This window comes from Myripristis murdjan, chromosome 3, assembly GCF_902150065.1.
Source record: "Myripristis murdjan chromosome 3, fMyrMur1.1, whole genome shotgun sequence".
Taxonomy (NCBI): Eukaryota; Metazoa; Chordata; class Actinopteri; order Holocentriformes; family Holocentridae; genus Myripristis; species Myripristis murdjan.
In genome coordinates this window covers 17,794,484-17,815,455 of record NC_043982.1, presented here as the reverse complement: position 1 = coordinate 17,815,455, position 20,972 = coordinate 17,794,484, and the positions used below count along the sequence as shown (strand labels likewise).

Genomic DNA, 20,972 nt, shown 5'->3' with positions numbered 1-20,972 from the left:
TCAACCTGGACTTCAACAGATGAACGATGCATGATGGATGTGGATTCAAACTTACTGTGGTAAATGTGGAGTAACAAATCAATAGGTTTTGGTTTGTTGTGCAGTTCAGTATGCTGTTACACACCATGACCAAACTGCAGTGGAGTTGATTTAAATATGAAAATATGGAAAACAAAATAAATATAAAAGAAATATAAATTATTTCTTTGCCTGAAGGGTGAAAAAAGGACTCTTCTTTGAATACAAGTGTTTTGCTCAAATATGAGATATTCACCTTATGAGAATGGTGGAAAATAAGGCCACTAAAATGGCATCTACACTCAAAACACATAGTGCAACATTAAATGAAATCATAATGCTTTTTTAAGAATAGAGAGTAGTGTAGCTCTTTGGTTGATAGAAATGCCTTTTTTTTTTAAGCCAACACCAGGTAATGTGTTTTTTAATGCAAATCATATGGATGTATTTGCATAGACATCACCACAATGATGTACTCAGATGACTGACTTAATTTCAGTTATATAAATCTATGAAAATTACATATGAAATCCAAAAAATATTGGGTGCCTTGGGACAAAATCTAACCAAATGGGGGTTGGTGGGGAATTTTTTGCATTTGGGAAATCTTGGGTATTAAAACCTCTGTGTGATGCTGAATAGTAAACAATGCATTATGTTTCTTTAATCCAAAATGCTGGCTCAGTTTTGAGCCGAATAACAACAGTAATCTGCATCTCTGCATCTGTAACTTGAATGGTGATGGTGTTATAATCTTTGAAAGATATAGGAAAACAACAATTAGTGTGATCATCAGCCAGCTCTGTTTTCAGGAAAATACAAAAGCCGCTGACTTAATCAGTGACGTTGTCCACAATGAAATGATGAACCAGGCCACATGAATCTATGTGCTGTAGCTGTCCAATAGCGATCCAACAGTAAGTATGCCCTCAGGCCCACACTGCTAAGAGCCCCAGGGAGAGAATTAACACAGACAGCCATTGCTCTGTCAGTATGTAAAGTATGTAAATGTAGCTCAGTCAGTCAGAGACAGAAATGAGCATCGTGCAAGGTAACAACCTTCCCTAGGAGGGCCAGAGGCAGTGAGCGCCGGACTCCAGGCTGGGGAGGAGCCGCCCATCTTCAGACAAGACGGGAGCACAGAGCTGGTGGTAATGAGAAAAATGTTAATTTACTGGTGGAGATATTGCACTTGGCCTCCCCGATGAGGGATCAAGGAGATCACGGAAGAGGCCAGCAATGACTTTGGAGGGCAAAGGAGAATATGGTTCTCTGAGAAGGGAAAAAAAGAGGAGGAGGTGGGGGTGGGGAGGCGGGGGCATAGAGAGGAGTGGTGAGGAAGAAGGGGAATGAAGAGGATATGGCCTCATATTGCGGGCAGCAAAGCAGGAAAGGAGCGTACCATCGCTTTAAGAGTGGAAGAGACGGGAAAGAGAAAAAAATCACAAGGCTACAGCAGGGGCCCCTAATTCAATTTTCTCTGCTGCTTTTTAGCATTATTTGATCAGTGGCTGAGCAAAGCGAGGGGGATGTTCCACCGGCGTGTGACTGTCGAGAATTAAAAGCTTGTTTAAAGATCAGCTTGTGTTAGGATCAGTAACACACCCTTCACTCCCTCTTCTCTCTCCGCAACCCGACTAACACCTTGTCATCTCCTCAGAGAATTAGCTGGGATTGTGTCACGTTCAGGGAGGTATCGGACATTAAATCCCGATGTCTTGCTAGTGATGTAACAGCTGCAGCCACTCATGCTCCAAGCTGTATCACTGCTCTCCTCTCCAGGAGAAAACCATTTCCCTCTGTGGAGCAGGCAGGCAAGCAGGCAGTGTTGATGGAAAACAGGGATTAGCAGCAGTACAGGTTACACTGTTCCTTCCCAGATCTGCACCACTGTAGAGAAATGCTCTGCAGTATCTACAGGGTTCCCTGTCCTTCCACATCAGATGGCAACATCAACACTCACAGTCTCTGCAGTCCGGTGTAGAGCTCCATATCGACGTCTCTCAGAGTCTGCAGTCCTGTCCAGTTCTCTATGTGTCTGCAAAAAGAAAGAAAGAGAATGCTAAATGAGAGGTTCTTATTCATCTGCAGAGAGAGGTAAAACAAAGCAAGAGGCTTAGCAGGGTTGGGGGCAGGGGGAGTTTAAATACAACGCCTCAAGCATTTTCAGATAGCCCCGTATATCCCAGTCTTTTTTTCAGTGCCAAGTTGCAAAATAACTGGCTGCATGTTGTCAAAGTTTTTGAATCCATATTCATTTAAATTGCAATTATTGGAACAGTTCTGACAGAGCGCTCTCTGTTGCCCTCTGATAGATTTAATTGCCAAGAGGCTGCTTCGGAAGCTTAATCTATGTGAGGGGAAGAGGAGGAGGGTGGGAGACAGACTAAATAAACGCTGCAGATGACTTTACTTCTACTAAAGACTAGCAGGCTCCCAGGGAGAGACACAGAGTTCAGTGTCAGGGGATAAAAGCACCAAAGCCAGCGCCTCCAAATTAGCTTTAAGGTAAAAGAGCATTTGTAAATTACTTGTTTGTTATGGTTATGAGATAGCGCTGAAATGGGCATTGCAGAGGGCACGCAGGCTTCAATTAAGCTGGGCAAATGAGGACATGGTGAAGGCTTTATTGGAAAGAGGATTTTATGATGTAAAGCTGAAAAAGGCTTGCTTAATCAGTGGCGTCGTCATCTCAAATATCACAAATCAGCATCTTTAATCCATCAAACACTGAGGTGACACCTTTTTTTCCACACAGCAGGATGACAACTGATTGGCTGTTCAGGAGGAAGCTGCTACAGCCAACACACGTACACCCAACCCCCGCTTACACAAATACACAGTCACACAAACAGTGTTCTGTATGCCCCCACACAATGACACCCACAGATGGATACACTCATACATATACATGTGACCAAACAAATAAAGTACATACAAGCATAGTCACAGAGATCCATATGTGTATCATGCACCCACACAAATATACACAAATACACACTTATGCATATATGCACACACACACAACAACAGAAGCATACACCCACACACACAGCCACATAGACATACACGTACACCAAGGCACATACCTACACACATAAAAACACTCACATACAGAGAGACAAACTCATACAGACACACACTCTCATAAATACTCACATATAGATACTGATACACACACTCATACACAGGAATAAACTGTTATAAACTATCTCTATGGCAGTGCTGATAGGCAACCACCTCCTCCTGTTAGGTAAATGTATGTGCATGCGTGTGTGCGTGCGTGTGTGTGTGTGTGTGTGTGTGTGTGTGTGTGTGTGTGTATGTGTGCGTGTGTATGTTGCAGCAGCCTGGCCGCCGTGAGCAGCTTCTCAATGACAGAGCAGTGTTGTTGATGTTCAGATGAGCGTTATTGAAGGCAGCTGATTCTCCAGGCGAGGAGCTGAGCGGCTAATGTGACCTGCCGGCTGATATGACGTTTTGCCCTCACAATGCTCTGCTTTCTCACAACACTGGCGGGCTACCGTTGATTTCCCTGAAGATGCCCAGTGACAGAGAGGGAGGGCTGGCTTAGAGGAAATGAAGCCCTAACACTGGGATCTCATCCATGGAACGCAGTTGGATGGTATTCCAACACTATCGTATACAGCGGTAATTGAAAATGCTCAAGGCATCATATTTATTAACATGGAGTCATTTATGTTACATTTTCTATTAAATTACCCTATTATGCTTGATATTTAAAGGGGCAGTAAGTAGTCTAATATATGACTTCTATCGACCTCTGTTGGAAACCAGGATGAACTGCAACAACATCAACAGCCCCCACATCTCACCTCTCTCATCCTTGTGCTACGGTGGCCTACAGTAAAGTCACAGTTTTATGGTTGAGAGGAATAAGCTAGCTAATTAAAGCCAAGATTCAATGGAAATGTCTAGTGAGGGGATGATATAGCACCGTGGAAAATACTGGAATACTAATACTCATTTGTCCTTTGCTTTTTGGCTTGAGATGGAGGGTTATTAGCATTTACAGCTGCAATGTCTTGTAACGTCAGTCCCTTCCTCGCAGCACCATCCTCCATCGCTGAGCAGATAAAAATGAGAGGAGTGTATGTGTGTGTGTGTGTGTGTGTGTCTGTGTGTGTGTGTGTGTGTGTGTGTGTGTCTGTGTGTGTGTGTGGTGGGGAACTATTGAAAATTTAATGGGTGGGGACTTTTTGTTCCAAAAAGAGCCAGAGAAAAAGTCTGAAAATCTCAGCACAGAGGCAAGCAATCCTTGAATCCTTGGCACTGATCAACGGCCCTATCATTCCCCAGCAAATACTGTATGCTATGGTAATTTTGTGCTATGGGGCAGAAATTTCACTTATTGTCCCTTTAACCCTTGTGAGTAGACTAGCATTAACAGAAGTTAGAAATTAAAGAAATTAAAAAGATGGCTTCTGTATCTTTTTGACAGTTGCATGGAGCTGGATGATGTTGGAAATAAAATGATCAAATATCTTGTACCATGTCTGAAATTTTGTTTCATTAAAGCTTGTTTTTGGCTCGTTGTGGTCTCATTGTGAACACCAAAGCAGGACTTTGGCTGACACAATCCTCTGAAGAAGTCAATATGATCAGCTTACATCACTGGAACATCATTGCTCCGGTGGGAAGCAGGGGCCTGCATGTCACTGTGTTGGTCGGTCAGGAGTTAGGTCCGGAGCAGCATGTGTCAAATTGTATTTGATGGATTGTCATGAATTTGGGGACAATATTTATGTTGGCTAGAGGATGAAAACTGCCAATTGCGGTGACACTATGACCCTTCCTCTATGTATTTATCCTTTATTTTACCAGGAAGGTCCCAATGAGACACAATGTCTCTTCTTCCAGGGAGTCTTGAGTCCTCTAATGCCACCAGCAGGCCAAATTGTTAATACGGAACACTAGTATCTCAATAAGATTTGTATGTTTTTTGTTTTTTGCACTGTCGTGAAATTTTGTGAAGGAATCTTTACACATCTGGACTGAATAAATACTTTCAGTGTGGGGCATCTACATTCAATATAACACACTTGTTTTAACCATATCTCACTAAAATCACGTCTCTGCAAAAAACGCTGACAAAAAATTGATAGCTTCAAGTACATAACAAAATTGATAGTTTCTAGTACATAATTTATACGTGCCTAATGTGTTTGGATCTGCAGCATTGCTTTGTGATTTGCAATACAGTTTAGTACTTTCCCCGATTTCATCGAGCCATATTCAATAAACAGTGCAGAGAAAGCAGGCAACACCTCCCTGAAGACCCGAGCATGTTGTCTCTTCAAAACCTCTGATTGTCCACAGAATGCTGAATATGTATGTGGATTAGACTGCAGAAGTAAAGATGAATATGAATAACAAAGCTGCCATTCAGTCTCTCTGCCCTCTATTATTTCTAGATCCTTGAAGGAGGCACAAACAAAATGGTACAAAAATTAACATAATGTGAAAAGTAATAGAGAATCTAACAGTTTGCATTTTAGGTGTTTAACTAGACAATGCAGGCCAGACTTGCACCGAGTCAAACAGCGCAATCAATTTAAACCACTACAATGTCAAAATTACAGACAACCACTGGTTAAGACCTGGAAGACGAGAGATGAGAATGTTGAAATTGTTGTTGAAGAGATATTATTTCCGGTGAGCCTGGTGAAAAGTAAGTGAATATTACAACAAGCACACACACACACACACACAAAGATCTCTGGTTCCATATCTTTGTGACGTGTTTGTTCCCTCTTGTTTTTATCTGCCTTTGGGTCATTTGTTCTCTGCACAGCACTGTGAGACAAACCTATTTGCTAAAAGCGCTTTCTACATAAATTTGCCTTGACTTGGCTAAAGTTATGATGGGTGAGTATGTTGGAAATGAACCGGATGTTGACAGAGCAAACTGTTCAGACAGATTTGCCAGCTTCCTTAGGAATACGTGTTTTACTGGTGTTTATAACATGTATAATCAGTGATATAGTGATAAGCAGTAGATCTAAGACTGGGTTGGAAACACGTCACCATCAACCATGTACCTGCTATAGTTATAACTGACTGGTTATGTATTGGACCTTCAAATGAATGCTGGCCTCACAACTTAGCACCTTTTTAAAACGACCAGCCTCTTGGAAACACCCCTTTCCAAGAGACACTTTGGCCCTTTGTACAGATGATTCTGTGTACTGAGCAGGAAAAGAGCAGAGGAGGAGAAGAAGAATCATACCTTCATCCTGCTATGAGGAACTGCTCAAAATTGTGCCTTGTGGCAATTTGGATTGAATCGCCTGGCCAGAGATTCAATTCAACAAGCTTCATCTGCTGCAGAGATCCTGACAGAGAGACAAGCTGGTCTTGTTTCTCTTTCCCCTGACGATGTCCTCCTGCCCAAGCACGAGTCCTGTTGCCTGGCAACCAAATAAACAGCTCCATTGCCGGTGACAGCATGAAAAGAGTTAGTTTCCACCAAACTCTACGATGTGGATTTGTCCGAGACGGCCTTCTACATCTTTGTCACCTGCAGCCCACACCAACTGAGCATCCGGTACCGAACTGAGCTGCCCAAGTGACCTGCACTACACCGAGACCACCCGACCTGCTCCCAGCCTGCAGAGACAGAGCAGCCAGCCGTCAGCCAGCGTGTCTGCTGAGCTCCAGTTCAGCAGAGGTGTCTGTGCTGTACTGTCGAGTGGGGCGTTCTTCATTAGCCTGATCGTTGATCTGTAAATCTGAGTGAACATTATTGAAGTCTGAATTATTCCATCTGTGTTGGCTCAGTCACTGATCACATATCTGAATGTTGTTTCAGCACAGGTTGATTTCCACCGGCAGGATGTGTGTTATCGCTATTGTCCACTATATATCTCGTTTAATCGTATTTTGCACAAGTTTATATTCTGCTGTCTAATAAATACACTATGTATGAGAGAAGTTGTTCGTCTTCTGTCTGTACTACGGTTCTTTAACACAAAGGTCCCACAAATCAGAGGTGGTGAATTTCTGTCTGCTGATATGGATTTCTAAACCCACATTTGCTATGTATACTATTGATTTTATTACATTATTCACAGGTATTACACTATCAGCAGATATCTGAAGTGCAAGCCAATTGATTCATGGTTCAATAGTTGGCCATTTAATTTAAGAAGATTTTTGTGTTTTGGAACAATTCAATTTGATTCTAATTTTTAAAACACAATTCAAGACAATGATTCGGTACTGTTACATATTTAATTTGATATGTTTTATATTTAATTTTATAAAATTATTTAAAAAAAAACATGTATGATTATTCCTTTTCTTCTGAAGTATATAAAATACACAAACTCATTCATTCTTGCTTTAACATTATTATTTAAACATACTTTTTTGAAAAAAAAATTGCAATTTGTAGTATTCTGTTTACCACAGATTTACCACATTAACTCTTTTTTAAGAATTGTGAATTAATCAATTCAAGCCATTTCATATCGAGTCAAGATAAAGTCAGGGTGATGCATTCCTCTTTTTTTTTTTTTAGATGATCAATACAGTAATTGAATTGAATTTCTAATCAATTGAGGCAACAAATAAATAACTATTCTCCTAACAATCGATTGGAAAATGGCATCTAACGCCGGCATTCATGTACACATTTTATCATGGTATTCTTTTTTTCTGAATAACAACATCTTTGCTGATATGACAAAGCCTTTCATTTCAATTCGGTTCAGCAGCCCACGATCGATATGAGACGATATCATTTCACACATTATGTTACATTTCTATTCACTCACAAAAAGCATGATTTGAATGTTTTTGTTAATGAGTTCCTCCAGACATTTTAAACTAAAAACAACTCTTTTTAACATTTTTATATTTCTCATGTTCATATGCAAATGTTCAGTTAAGTTCAAGAACCCTGAATGACTCTTCAATCATGAACATAAACAATGCACATTTATGCTCCTCCAACTTGGCTTTATTATTTTTTTAAAGTTATTATTTGCTTCATCTGTTGATCCTGAAATATTTCCAAACTGCTGATTTATTGCAGAGGGCTGTAAATTTCCTTTTTCCTTTTTTTTTTTTTTTTCTTGGCTGCTGCATGATCCGCCTGGCACTCGCACAGTTTGATGGAATGAACCGCACTTGGACAGACACGATCACACAGATGTGGCATGGGATTTCCAAAATTAAGGCGTAATGTTATCTTCAAAATTATATGGATCGATGCTGTCACTCTGCATCGATGATACTGGATCGCTGATCGATCAATTCAAACCTTAGTGGTCAAATATAGTGCAGTCTAGAGGTGGAGGTTACAGAAGAACAGGTTGCCAGGAGGTTTGGAGGGAGCCACTGAGGAGCACTTTGAGACAAACCTGCTTGCTTTAAGTGCCCTGTAAATAAATTCACCTGGACCTGATTAATGACTGTGTGAGTACACAGGAAATAAACAGGATACTATGAGAGAAAGCTTAGCAACTACCACCGACTACTGAGGTCGACTCAAAACTGCAGTTGTGCTGGACCGCTCCCAGGTGTGATTATGATACTGAGAATGGAGCATGGAGCTCACTGATTCTGAGGCTAACAACAGGTGATTAATTATATTAATTAAAATGATAATTATCAACAGGTGGTTATCATTATCAGGTGACTGTAGCCAAATGAAAGCCACAGCTAATGTCCTGTTGTATTGGCGCCTGTGATATTGTTGTGCTGCGCCATGAATATGATTATAATCTGTTTCTACATTATCAGAAAGCCATTCCCTCAGAATCCATATTCATATGGCAATAAGAAAAGTGAGGGTCTCAAGCAGTGCAGGGTGCAGGCACATCTCAACACAAACACTGACTATCTTCTGTCTGTTGGTAATCTTCAGTGATCCTGCCCATTATTTCCAATACCGCTGTCTCTGTGTGATTTACGACTTTGTTGAGATGATCTACAACACTCGCACCGCCGCCTTAATGGGAAAATGTTTAATAAAATAGAATGTCTCTGGTGTGTTCCTGGGATATTGATCTACATTCTGCCTCCCTCTCTGTTTTCATGGAGGCAGAGCACCACTTTAGCATAGCCCCAACACTTCAGAGTAGGGAGGCAGCGGCGGAGTGGCTCTCCTCCAGATTAAAGCACACGACTAACATCAATCAGATAACCGCTTTTTGTTTTTTTCTTTCCTCTTCTTTTATTTGCTGGAGCCGTAAGCCGCATTGTAAAGATGAAGCTGCCACACATGTGTGGAGAGGACACAAAGACAGCAGCCATAGCGGAAAGGAGGCTATTTCCTTCATCAGTTACTCCGACTGGTATGCTGGAACAAGTCATCCTCCAAACCAATCATGAGGTACATTTGGCATTCACAGCTTGTAAATGGGAATCAAGTATTACACCAATCTCTGCAGTTTCGCTCACTGAGACAAACCCACGCCTGTTGCCTCTATGCAAATGCAATCACACACAGGCAGACAGATGCACCGGCTTCTTTCCTAATGTATGAGCCTATGAAATTATAGCTACCTTCCATCTGTTGGTGAGAATTGGGTTTATAAAATGGCTTCCAACATGAGCACTAATATAAAAAGGCCAACTGGGATGTCCATTCACTGTTTTTTTTTTTTTGTTTGTTTTTTTTTAAGCTTTATTTGCCTGAGCCACACCCTGCATCACATTTGTGGAGTTCCTCATGGGGTACCCGGGACGATCACACTCTCCTGCTGTCTGCCAGTGAGCTGCTTTTTTGGAACAGTTGGTAGTTAAAACATGATGGTAAAAACCAGTTTGAGTCACTCTCCGCCTCCCCCACTGAAATGCATTGGGCAGAGACAGCATCAGAGGAGGAGGAAGAGGAGAGATTGGGAAGACAACTATCTTATAAATTTAACTTCATAGAATTTAACTAAAATACTTTTTCAAAACATTAACCTAATTTGGATTCTTAACCTCAAAAAAAAAAAAAAAAAAAAAAAAAAAAAAAAAAAAAAAGATAATTGTTGATTTATTGGCAAAAAATTCCTGGCACACAACAAATGACCACAAGAAAGAAATGACTGCTCATAAGAAATGAAAAGGCCATGTATGCTCAATCAATCTCCCCTGGATGAATAAAGATTAATATGCATATATATATACAGTACAGGCCAAAAGTTTGGACACACCTTCTCATTCAATGCGTTTTCTTTATTTTCATGACTATTTACATTGTAGATTTTCACTGAAGGCATCAAAACTATGAATGAACACATGTGGAGTTATGTACTTAACAAAAAAAGGTGAAATAATTGAAAACATGTTTTATATTCTAGTTTCTTCAAAATAGCCACCCTTTGCGCTGATTACTGCTTTGCACACTCTTGGCATTCTCTCGATTCCTTCAGTGAGAATCTACAATGTAAATAGTCATGAAAATAAAGAAAACGCATTGAATGAGAAGGTGTGTCCAAACTTTTGGCCTGTACTGTATATATATATATATATATATATATATATAGATATATATAGATATATATAAATATTCAGTGTTCACACTGGCAGATAAAGGCATCATATAAATAAATGGGCCCACCATTCTCTCCACAGCACTTTCACTGGAAAAATACAAAAACCCAGCAACAGCAAATTGTGACAATTTGTCTCAATTACATTAACAGCAGAGACTGTGAGCTGGAGAGTATGACATCGATATAAAAGTGACAGACAAAATTGACCAAATTAGAGCTATATTAAAAATGATTCTCCTGCACAGAAACGATGGATTCAGCACTTAGGATAATGCCAAAATTTTCCAGCAACTGCAGCTGAAAAATCCATGGGGACAGACAATCGGAGGGAAAGCAGCCCAACAAAGGACTTCAGATCAATACAAAGCACAATGAAAAAATAGCATGAATGAAATTGCATTTGATTGCTTTAGTAATCAGAGGTTTCCCAGGGATCTTTCCTCCAGCGGAGGGATGGCCCAGAACACCAACTGACAAGACAAACAGTTGGCACTGACTAAGTGCTGGCCTATCACTGGTCTATCACTTCAAGTGATCCTGGAAAAAGATGAATTCCTTTCTAAATCTGATGTGATCTGAATACAGTGGCACTAAAAGGTGGACTGTGTGGGTAGTTATATTAATCATTCTGTGCATAGATAATGATGCATATCTCCACATCCTCCAGAAATGCTCTTGGCACTGGGTTGTAAATTTGTACATCTGTAAACTGCTGACATCTGTAAAACAATACATCTGCAAGTAGCCACCAAACTGAATTCATTTTAGCCAGCAGAAGCTCTTTGAAGACACTATAGCATTAACATATTCTTTACTTTATCATACTTAGCCACATCCTTTATTGCCATTGTTACTCCTTATTCTCCAACTGAAACTCTTTTCTTTGCTGATGTATTGACCCAATTCCCCTCAGGGATCAATAAAGTTTATCTTACATTTCTTATACTCTAGTGCAAAGCACTCTGAATTTGTGAGGTACCATGAGTCTGCAACATTAACTTGGGTGTTTTGGCTGAAAATGATTCATGGGGAAACGGACACTCACTCAAGAATATTACTAATTCCACACCAACAGTAGTAATTTGCAACACTATACTCTATATCTGCAGCTCTATGCAGATTGAAAATAAACAAATTTGAACAAATTTACCTTTAAATCCTACACTGAAAAGCTAAAATAGTCACAATAACACATTTGTTATGTATCTGAGAGGTGTGTTGTTTCTGAGGCCAAGCCAGGGCTATTGGCTCAAAGTATTTTAATGCTACTAATATTCCCAGCCAGGATGCCGTCCCATGGCTGGCCCCAAACTGTTCCGTGTCACCGGTTTGCCGATCCAGCCTTCGGTGGAAACTGCCTAAGCCTCTGAGTGTCACTGCTCGCTGCAGGCTCAGCCAGTCTACAGCAGAGATTTGGCAGGGCTAAACGTCGTGGGAGCAACGGTCCGTGCTCTGAAAGGTATCAACGCTTCACACATGACTAAGCTCAAGCATTCCTGCCCAAAATGAAAATGGCTATAATTAGTGTGCCATTTTGCCAAGTGTCATCAGACTATGATCCTCTCTGGATTCAACTGACTCCATACTGGAGTTACTCAACAGTGGCTCAGGAGGCAATGGATCTGCACATCGACGGATGTCACAGTCAACACTATAGACCTCCATCTGCACAGGAAAACAAGCAGAGCACTTAGATGCTATGTCAAGCAAGACAGCTGAGTAACCACAGTTGTCATCAGACCATTAAATGCTCTGAGACTTAAGTACTTTTTCCAAAATGTTATAGATCCATTCTGGAATAAACATTACTTTAATGTCATCATTAATTTGTATAAAATCTTGAGGCGACCATTTGTAAAAATGTTGTCTTCCTGCCAGCCAAAGACTTAAGGTACCAGGCATTATGATGCCTTAAAATGCATTACAATTAATTTAAATTTTGTGCTGTTAGGCAGTTTATAAAAATATGTGGTAATCTATTCACAAACAGTGAATATCTCATTATGGAATGAATCTAATTGTTTATTCATTAACCAACACATTCAATCAAATTTAATGAATCTCTCTGGCATTTTGGATCACTTGTGTCAAAAGACAACAATGTCAACTATCTAATACAAAAACCAGTAACAGTCATCAGTTTTTATCTGTTTCCAGTAATGAAACAACAGGACCAGGGTTCAGTTAAATCTATATTGTAATTTTATTGCCCCATTAATCTTGGTGTTTCTTTACATGCATGCACGATATGTTTGTTGTTGAACTGTCTGTCAAAAACAGAAAATGAAATATGAATCTTGAGAGAATGATTGCCTTAATGGCTTAGTAAACAAAACAGAGAAGGAAATCCAAACATTAGCAAAGAAGGGAAATATGTTTCATATAACAAAAATCACAGTAATCCCTATATCTCTGGTTAGTGTTAGTATTGTTTTGGGTCCACTGACCATGAAAACCTGGCTAGATGACAGAGGGCAGATCTTCCCATTCACAACTAAACCAAACCTTAACAAGACTAATGAGGAGTTACATCTGGACTCTGCTTAAAGCACCACTGTCCTGCACAGCACAGTGAATTTCAATCAAATAAGAGATAGTACTGCACTGGATTTCTGCCAAAAATGCCATCCTGCATGCAAATCTGACAGACCTTTAGCACAGTGATACGCAATGTGTTTAAAAGACATCCCATCTGGAGATATGAATAATTACTGGGGTGATATACTTCCTATCCTGCCCAAATGGCCCATCCTCCACACACCAGAAAGAGTCCCAAAACAGGAATATTGGTATACTGTAGTATGGAGGATGTTGTATTTTTTCTTAGTGGTGACGGAAATATATCTGTATTATAGCACAGTACAGTACAGTACAGTACTGTACAGTACAGTATAGTATAGCATAGTAAAGAATTTAGTGTAGTACAGTAATGTATAATACAATATAGTCTAGAATATAGTGTAGTATAATGTAGTATAATGTAATATAGTATAGTGTTGAATAGTTTAGCAAAGTAAAATGCAGTGTAACTTTAAAAGTAATCCTCCTTTGTAACCTGTCTTCATGTTAAAACCATTTACAACGGCGATGCATAAAACTTGAAACTTAATAGGCGAGTGGGAAAGACCCCAAAATTCTGAGATACTCCTACTGGAGGTGGAGCAAAATACAACAATGTTTTTAACATCCCTGGGGTCTTTGAAACTGATGCTTGTCTAAAAATATTCTGCTGCACTACTGGGCAATTTGATCCATATTTCTATACATCCCCTTAATAAAAAGAGATGAAAAACAAAGCCAATCCTTATGAGTCTGCTTAAATCTAAGCTCATGTGGATTCATAGCAGAAGGTCAGTGAGCTCCCAAACTTGACATACTAGTAGTCAGGCTGTATCTCTTCATTCACAATAAGGTAGAGGTGACTAGCAGGATGTATGTTGGAAATACAGATTCAAACACAGATTTGAAATAGGAAAAAAGAGAAAAAATTGAGGTTTTGCACGTTCATGTTTACACCAGAGGTGGTCCAACTTTTTGGACCATGTACCTCTTCTGATCACACCAAAGAATTCAACTACCACCCATGATCTCACTATGATCTAGCAAGAAGCCACAGCAAAATGTCTTGGACACACAAGCACATATTTGCACACACACTTGCAAGAGGCCACCTCATTTTGAAGAAGTCAAACATTAGATCTAAAGCACTTTCTTTGTGCTCAAATTCAAACGCTCATCCAACAACCTAGATACTCTGCACACAGCAAAGATATAAAAAGGCCAGTGTAAGTTGCTTAACCCTCCTCACCTAGAAAAGCTTCTAAATTCACTACTACAAACAAAATTTACAAAGTTCATAAGTACAAGAAAATTGGTATCAAATGTTCTTGCAGACACAAGTAAGTGATGTGCCTTGATAAATCCAACATGTTCTAAATCACCCACACGCCCATACTTACGCCTCCAAATGACTATTTACAGTAACACACAATCCCTTTAAATGCTACCAGGGAACGCCACTGATCAGATTTACCATAGAGAAGTCAAAGAGGAAGAAAAATAACTTTACTTACAATGACTAAGAAGTTTTGGTCATGGAAGCGGAGGTACTCTTGGCACTGGACTGACCAGCAAAAGGAAAAATACAGTGTGGGAAAAGGTTGAAGAAACTGTAAATTCTACATAATCAGAAAGCAGAACAGTTACTGAAATTTAAAAAAATGCGGCCCAAATCACTCTCTAAGACAGAATTATGAATGAAAAAGTTATATAGCCTGTAGTGTGTATATCAGAAATAAATACACAGACTATATACATTCATACTCCTTTTCTACCACAAGGTGGTGTGCATACACACGGACAGAATAAATTTACCCACATTCTCAAGTATAAGTACAAATTGATAAATACATACATACTTTGCGTGGAAACAATTGTACGAATGGTTTAAGCACCAATCCATGCTTCCATGGTTGATAAATTAGGGTTTTCCCAGGTTTTCCTATGTCTAGCCTGTTTATGTCCAGCCTGAGGTCAGCAAGACCAAGCTTGGCCTTACTGAGGATCTGTTGATGCGTCCTATCTCTGACAGTTCAGGTGATAGTTCTCTAAACTATATTCTGTTTTCAGGTTGCAATGACATTCAGTGATACTTTCGATGGTTCAGATAGCTGTTTTTGCATATTTTGATGACCTGATTTATGCTTATGTGTTTTGAGCAGCACCCTACAAAGGTTATCCAATCATTTTAGAGATAGGCGCAGCACAGCTGCGCTGCGCCAACTGGGTGTGGCCAAGTGGATTTCGCAATTTTGGCACGCCGTGCACCATGGCGCAACTACTGTGCCGTTCCTCCTACCGGCGCAAGGGAGGAGAGAAGGCGTGGAGTGGGTTTGACACAGCCGATTCACTTTAAACCAATCAAATGAGCCCCTGTCCTCGCCTTTAAAATGCGCTGCGTGAAGGCGTAATGAACGTTCACACAACTGACGTGGAAGAAGAGAGCAGCCACAACACACACTCAGGAGAATGAGGCCAGTCTTGGCTGCTGGAATGATGCTGGAGCTACCTGCCATCCATCTGTCCATCCATCCATCCATGCATCTATCCTTACATTCGTCTTCCTCAGTCCCCTGTCTTTCCATTACCTACCTGCCTCGCATCTTTTTTTTCCAGCTCTGTCACCATCTGTTAAAGTTATTGATTTTTACGAGCAAATATAAATTTAACTGTGAAGCCCCCATTTTAATGAATGTTTTTACCTCAAAGGATAATCCTCACCATCTTCATATAGATAGCCTACATGTTTGTTTTGCAACTTTCGACTCCATCACCTACTGATGCAACAACACACTAGAGATTAAAACAAAATCCGGTTCATGAAAGCTTTTACATTTGCTGTTCTAAACGTCCAGAGTCTGGCAAGGAACTGATGCATTTTACATTTTCAATATGTGTGGAATCAGGGTTTCCGTTAGAAAGAATTGGCACCGGACAACGTGACCGGCAGGTTTTCAATTTACCGGACAAATGTTTGAAATTACGGTAAAATATTATCTGAATTTATTGAGCTTAAAATTATATGCAGACTATATAAGAATGATATCAAGGCATGTCAATTTATAGCGTAATCTTTTATTGAAAAGTAGGCTATATCAAATAAAATGAGTGCCGTCAATTGACTCACGTGCGTAACTTCTAAAATAAATAAATAAATATTGCTCAAGCCTGTGCTCTTTTAACATGAACATTGCATACAATTGCAAACAATTGCAACTACAATTTGCAAACAAAAAAAAAAAACTGGCTCATACCATTTTAATAATGCGGCGTGTTGCCAACTTGAAATCAAATAGATGCAATAAAAACTTAATTCAGCAGCTGAATTAAAATCAAAAGTCTCAAGTGTCTCTCCGCAACTTGCAATGCGCATCAGTCTTGTCACCTTGTTCTCCCCCAGGCGCAGTGGCGTGGCGTGACTTTTCCACTAGGTGGGGCTATGGACCAAGGTTTCTCTGAGCCTCCACGTATTCTGGCACCTCTCATGCACCTTAAAGGTAGCAGAAAGCCAGCTGCTTGTGGCTAACGGCTAGGCTAGTGGTTTCTATAACTTACAAAAAAAAAAAAAAAAAAAAGATATATTTGGCCTGCTGCTTTCACTTTACGATTATTATCACAGTATCACAAACAAAGATCCGTGTACCCCTTGCCTGCTTTCAGGGGATAAATGCTGTATTGTATTGGACGCACCTTTAAACACCGTGGCCGTTTCCAAATGGTGTTTCAACACTGTCCAATTCAGCTGCAAAATCCACTTAAAAATCCCAGGGTTCACCGTGTAATAGGTCTCATCGTGGCCAAGTAATGCAAGTTCATATGCACCACAAAATTTGAGTCAATAATCCTTGAAAGAACGGCTCGGTTCCTTCCGAGCTCTTCATTGTGCTTAGCTATGCCAACCCGATAGCTGTCGCTAATCTGGCTAGCAATGTTTGCTTTTCCAAACATAGCCAGTTTCATTGCGTTATCAATATGATACTTGCTTTCTTCATGTTTTTTTTTACATTTTTCTGAAAGATGCTTCAAATCTGTCACTCCCGTTTCTGTCCACGTTTTGTCAGATGTGGACATCCGAAACAGGAGGTATCGGAAACAAAAAAGAGCACGCCTTTTGGTACAACCAGAAAACCACAGTTTGTGTTGATACCACTCGCTAGCAAAACTCCGAATGTAGAATTTCCCTCGATCACGTCCAGAAGGCTGCTGGATATTCAGGTCCTTCGGCTGGTCTGGTCCAAGATTTTTCACTGTGAGTTTTTCCGATAATGTCATTCATTCATTCATTCATTCATTCATCTTCTAAACCGCTTATCCTCACTAGGGTCGCGGGGGGTTGCTGGAGCCTATCCCAGCGCACATAGGGCGAAGGCAGTGAAACACCCTGGACAGGTCGCCAGTCCATCACAGGGCCCGATAATGTCCTCCGGCTAAATGGATTTTTGAGTAGTGAATCAATACTGTTTTCAGCAAAGTGTACATCTATTTTAACGTTAGCTCTTGTTGCTATCCGTCTGACCAGCTAGAAGGCAGACGGCGCACTTGAGCAGGGTTGCCAGGTTGATTAAAAAACTTGAATTATTACCGGAAAAGAATATGACCAAACATTGAAATAATAATAGCCTTATTAAAACGTCTGTAACCTGAACTAGGCCAACATTTTTTCAACCCACCCAAGCTCATGTTTAGCGACACGATCCACTGTAATGCCACCGAATTAAGCAGAAAATCGCCCAATGTGGCAACATTTCCTGGGCGTAAAATTCACCGCCCGAAAGATCCAGTTATTTTCGGCGTATGGTGTCAGCCAATCAGGGGCTACCAGAAAAGCCAACGCATTCCATACACACACCGTCGGTCGGAGAGAAGTACGCCCTTTGGCACACAGAAAGATTGTCGGCAGCGCTTTTGTATTAGTTATTAGATGTTTCTGTGATTACATATGATTTATCTGAGAGTAACAACAGAAATGTACACACACATACAACACAACAACAACAAAAACAATTTTTAATTAAATTATGCATTTTACGGTTGGAATTGCAAGAGGGGCGGTGCCCCAGTGCCCTTAATGGACCACACGCCCCTGCCCAGGCGACTTCGCTGCGCTGTTTTGATCCGGTTCTGCAGAGAAAAACCTCTCTCTCTCTCTCTCTCTCTGGTACCCTGGAGACAGGGATCACGCAGGCTTTTTTTTTTTTTTTTTTTTTTTTTTAAATAAATAAATAAAATGACGTGAAAATTGGCTGTTTTAATAAAATTCAAATTGTACTTAGAGGGAATATTTTCACCGGACATTTAAAAATTACCGGACTTTGGCAGATTTTACCAGTCATAGTTCGGTGATTTCCGGATAACGGAAACCCACTGTGGAATATTTATACATATGGAAGAAGAACTGTGTAGTTAACACGAGCAGCGCCAGACACCATGACTGGAAAAAAGACATCACCATACCGGACACATTGTTTGACTGACAGGTGATCAGGTTGGGTTTTCATTACGCTGCCAAACGGTGCCAATCTCCTTTGATCTGACATCAGTTGTGACGGGACAGTCGATATGGAGATACATTTATGTGCTGATTGAGATTATAGCATTGAATAGTGTTTTTTGTGGGTATTTATTGCATTGTTACTGTGCCTGACAATCTGTGAGGTTGTGGTGACGTGTGCGCACTGCCCGCCGGTCAGCCAAAATTCCACTGCGCCGGCCCGCTGCGCCTTGCGCCAAAAGTAGACGTGGTTTCAGATGGCGAGCTTTTGGCGCATCTCGGCGAAGCTTTTTGGCACAAAAATGTCACTGTGCTAAGCTGAATCTGTTGACACCTCCCCCTGCTGCACGGCCACTCCCATCTCAGCGCACCTCGGTCTGTGAAAATCCGAAACTGTGTGCCCCACGGGTTGCGCTGGTCGAAAATAGCTCTGCGCAGGGTGCGCCTCACTGCGCCACCCTGCACTGCGCCGGGAAAAAAGAGCCCTGCGTCTTGTAATGTGAGGCAGTCCGCTGCACACTGTTCAAGCTCCCCTGCTACTTTGTTGATATAAATACTGAACAGTGAGTTGAACAGTATTGGACTGAGGGTGCTGCCTTGTCTGACCTTACTTTGAGCGAAGAATGCTCTACATTTTGTTGCTAGTTTAAATTATGCTATACATTTTAACTCCTATACCACTTTGTAACAGTTTGCAATGTAATCTTTCTGCCAAACTGAGTCAAAAGCTTTTTTTTTTTTTTTTTGCAAAACAATGAAACATGCAAATGTCTTTGGATTTTTATTTTGATTTACGTGCTTATTAATTAGGATGTGTATACGTGCAAATGTGGTTGATGGTGTGATGGTTTGGTAGGAAGCCAGTTTGACCTTTACTCATGACACTGTATTTGATATTTAGGGTGTTTTCACACATATTTGGGTCGACCCAGTGACACATTTGGATCGACCCAATATACAATGTATCAATTTTCAACTGGAGCGGCTTGGTTTCACATATGCTTTTTATCGCCGTACCAAGTTCACCATTCTACAGAATGTAGCTTCATGTATCCATGGCAACCAGACGGAAATGGCGTGTGTATCACCATTCCATCCAGAAAAGAAGGTTGAAATGAAGTCTCAAGATACAGAACACACGTGAACGATGGAGACTCAACAGCAATGCCGTCTGATATGCCTAATGTCAGGGACGGTATTTGCTATGGGCAGTGTGGGCAACCACCCAGGGCGCAATCTACTTGGGGGCGCACGACAAAAAAAAAAAAAATCGCCAGTTTTCTAGACTACCATATTGACCCGCATAAAAGACGACCCTGATTTTAAGACGACCCGTTTTTTTCAAGACCCTTTTTTGGAAAAATACTTTTTATATGGACAAAATCTTGTTTGAATAAAAAAGCCACCGGCCGGCGTCAGGTGAGCCAGCCGCAGCGCCGGACGGTACCACGCCCACCCAGTCAGGTCTGCTGGATCTGACAGGTGAGCGGCCTGATGCCGGCTGATGGTGCCGCCTGATGCCGACTGATGGTGCCCCGGTGCCACAGCCAACTGGTGCCGCGGGGGCGGGAGGGGGTTGGAGTAGTAACATGAAAGGGCGCAAGCCAGTAATTTCACCTAGGGCGGCAACATAGGCAGAATCGCCACTGCCTAACGTTACTGCTTTTGGCAATCGTTCAGTGTCGGGAAGTTATATTGTTTGAAAACGAGGCACGGCTGCGTGTGGAGAACAATGTTTTCTTGCACTGGAGACGGCGAATGCGAATGGTTGTAATATAACAATGTTTTCCTCTTCCCCAGCCCAGCTAACTACAGGAGCCTACGTAGCCCAAACTTGTGGAGTACACCAGGCTTGGGCCGACTCCGGGTTCGCTGCACGTTCACACCACTAGTTTGGTGCATCGCACCGCACTAAAGGGCTTGGTGCGCCGCTCCGAGACCACCCCTTCCAGCCGGTACGGCTGTTTAGGTCGACCTTGGGTGCGGCTAGTTGCATTCACAATACCCGCACCGCACCAGTTAGGCCAGCCTAGACAGTTAGGTCGACCTAAACACCGTATGTGTGAAAACATCCTTATACAAGATATAGAGGACATTATTTGGGTCCACTTTTGAAGATTGGGGTGACAAGCACCTGGCTCCAGATGTTTTGAAATTTGCCTGAACTGAATGACTGAATAATTTGAGTAAAGCTCTGTGCACCTCAGTTGTTTTTAAGCATTTAACCTCTACACCAGGCCCACAAGCCTTTTTACATTTTAAAATTTTTAGTTTCTGTGCCAATTAATCTGGAGTTATTATGAGGTCAGTTGGGTTTTTATAACTTTTGATTGTATGTCAAATAAGGTTCATTTTTCTTAGCTAAGGTTGTGGTGGGAATTTAGCTCTCT

General features: G+C 41.0%; 1 protein-coding gene across 1 annotated transcript in view; it reads right to left on the bottom strand.

Moving 5' to 3' along the window:
- ntrk3b (neurotrophic tyrosine kinase, receptor, type 3b) overlaps positions 1 to 20,972 on the bottom strand; it is a 186,190-nt gene that overhangs the window by 148,491 nt on the left and 16,727 nt on the right. Inside the window, exon 3 of the mRNA XM_030048588.1 lies at positions 1,982 to 2,056. Within this exon, the coding sequence (XP_029904448.1) occupies positions 1,982 to 2,056 (75 nt within the window). The remainder of the gene's footprint in view (positions 1 to 1,981; positions 2,057 to 20,972) is intronic.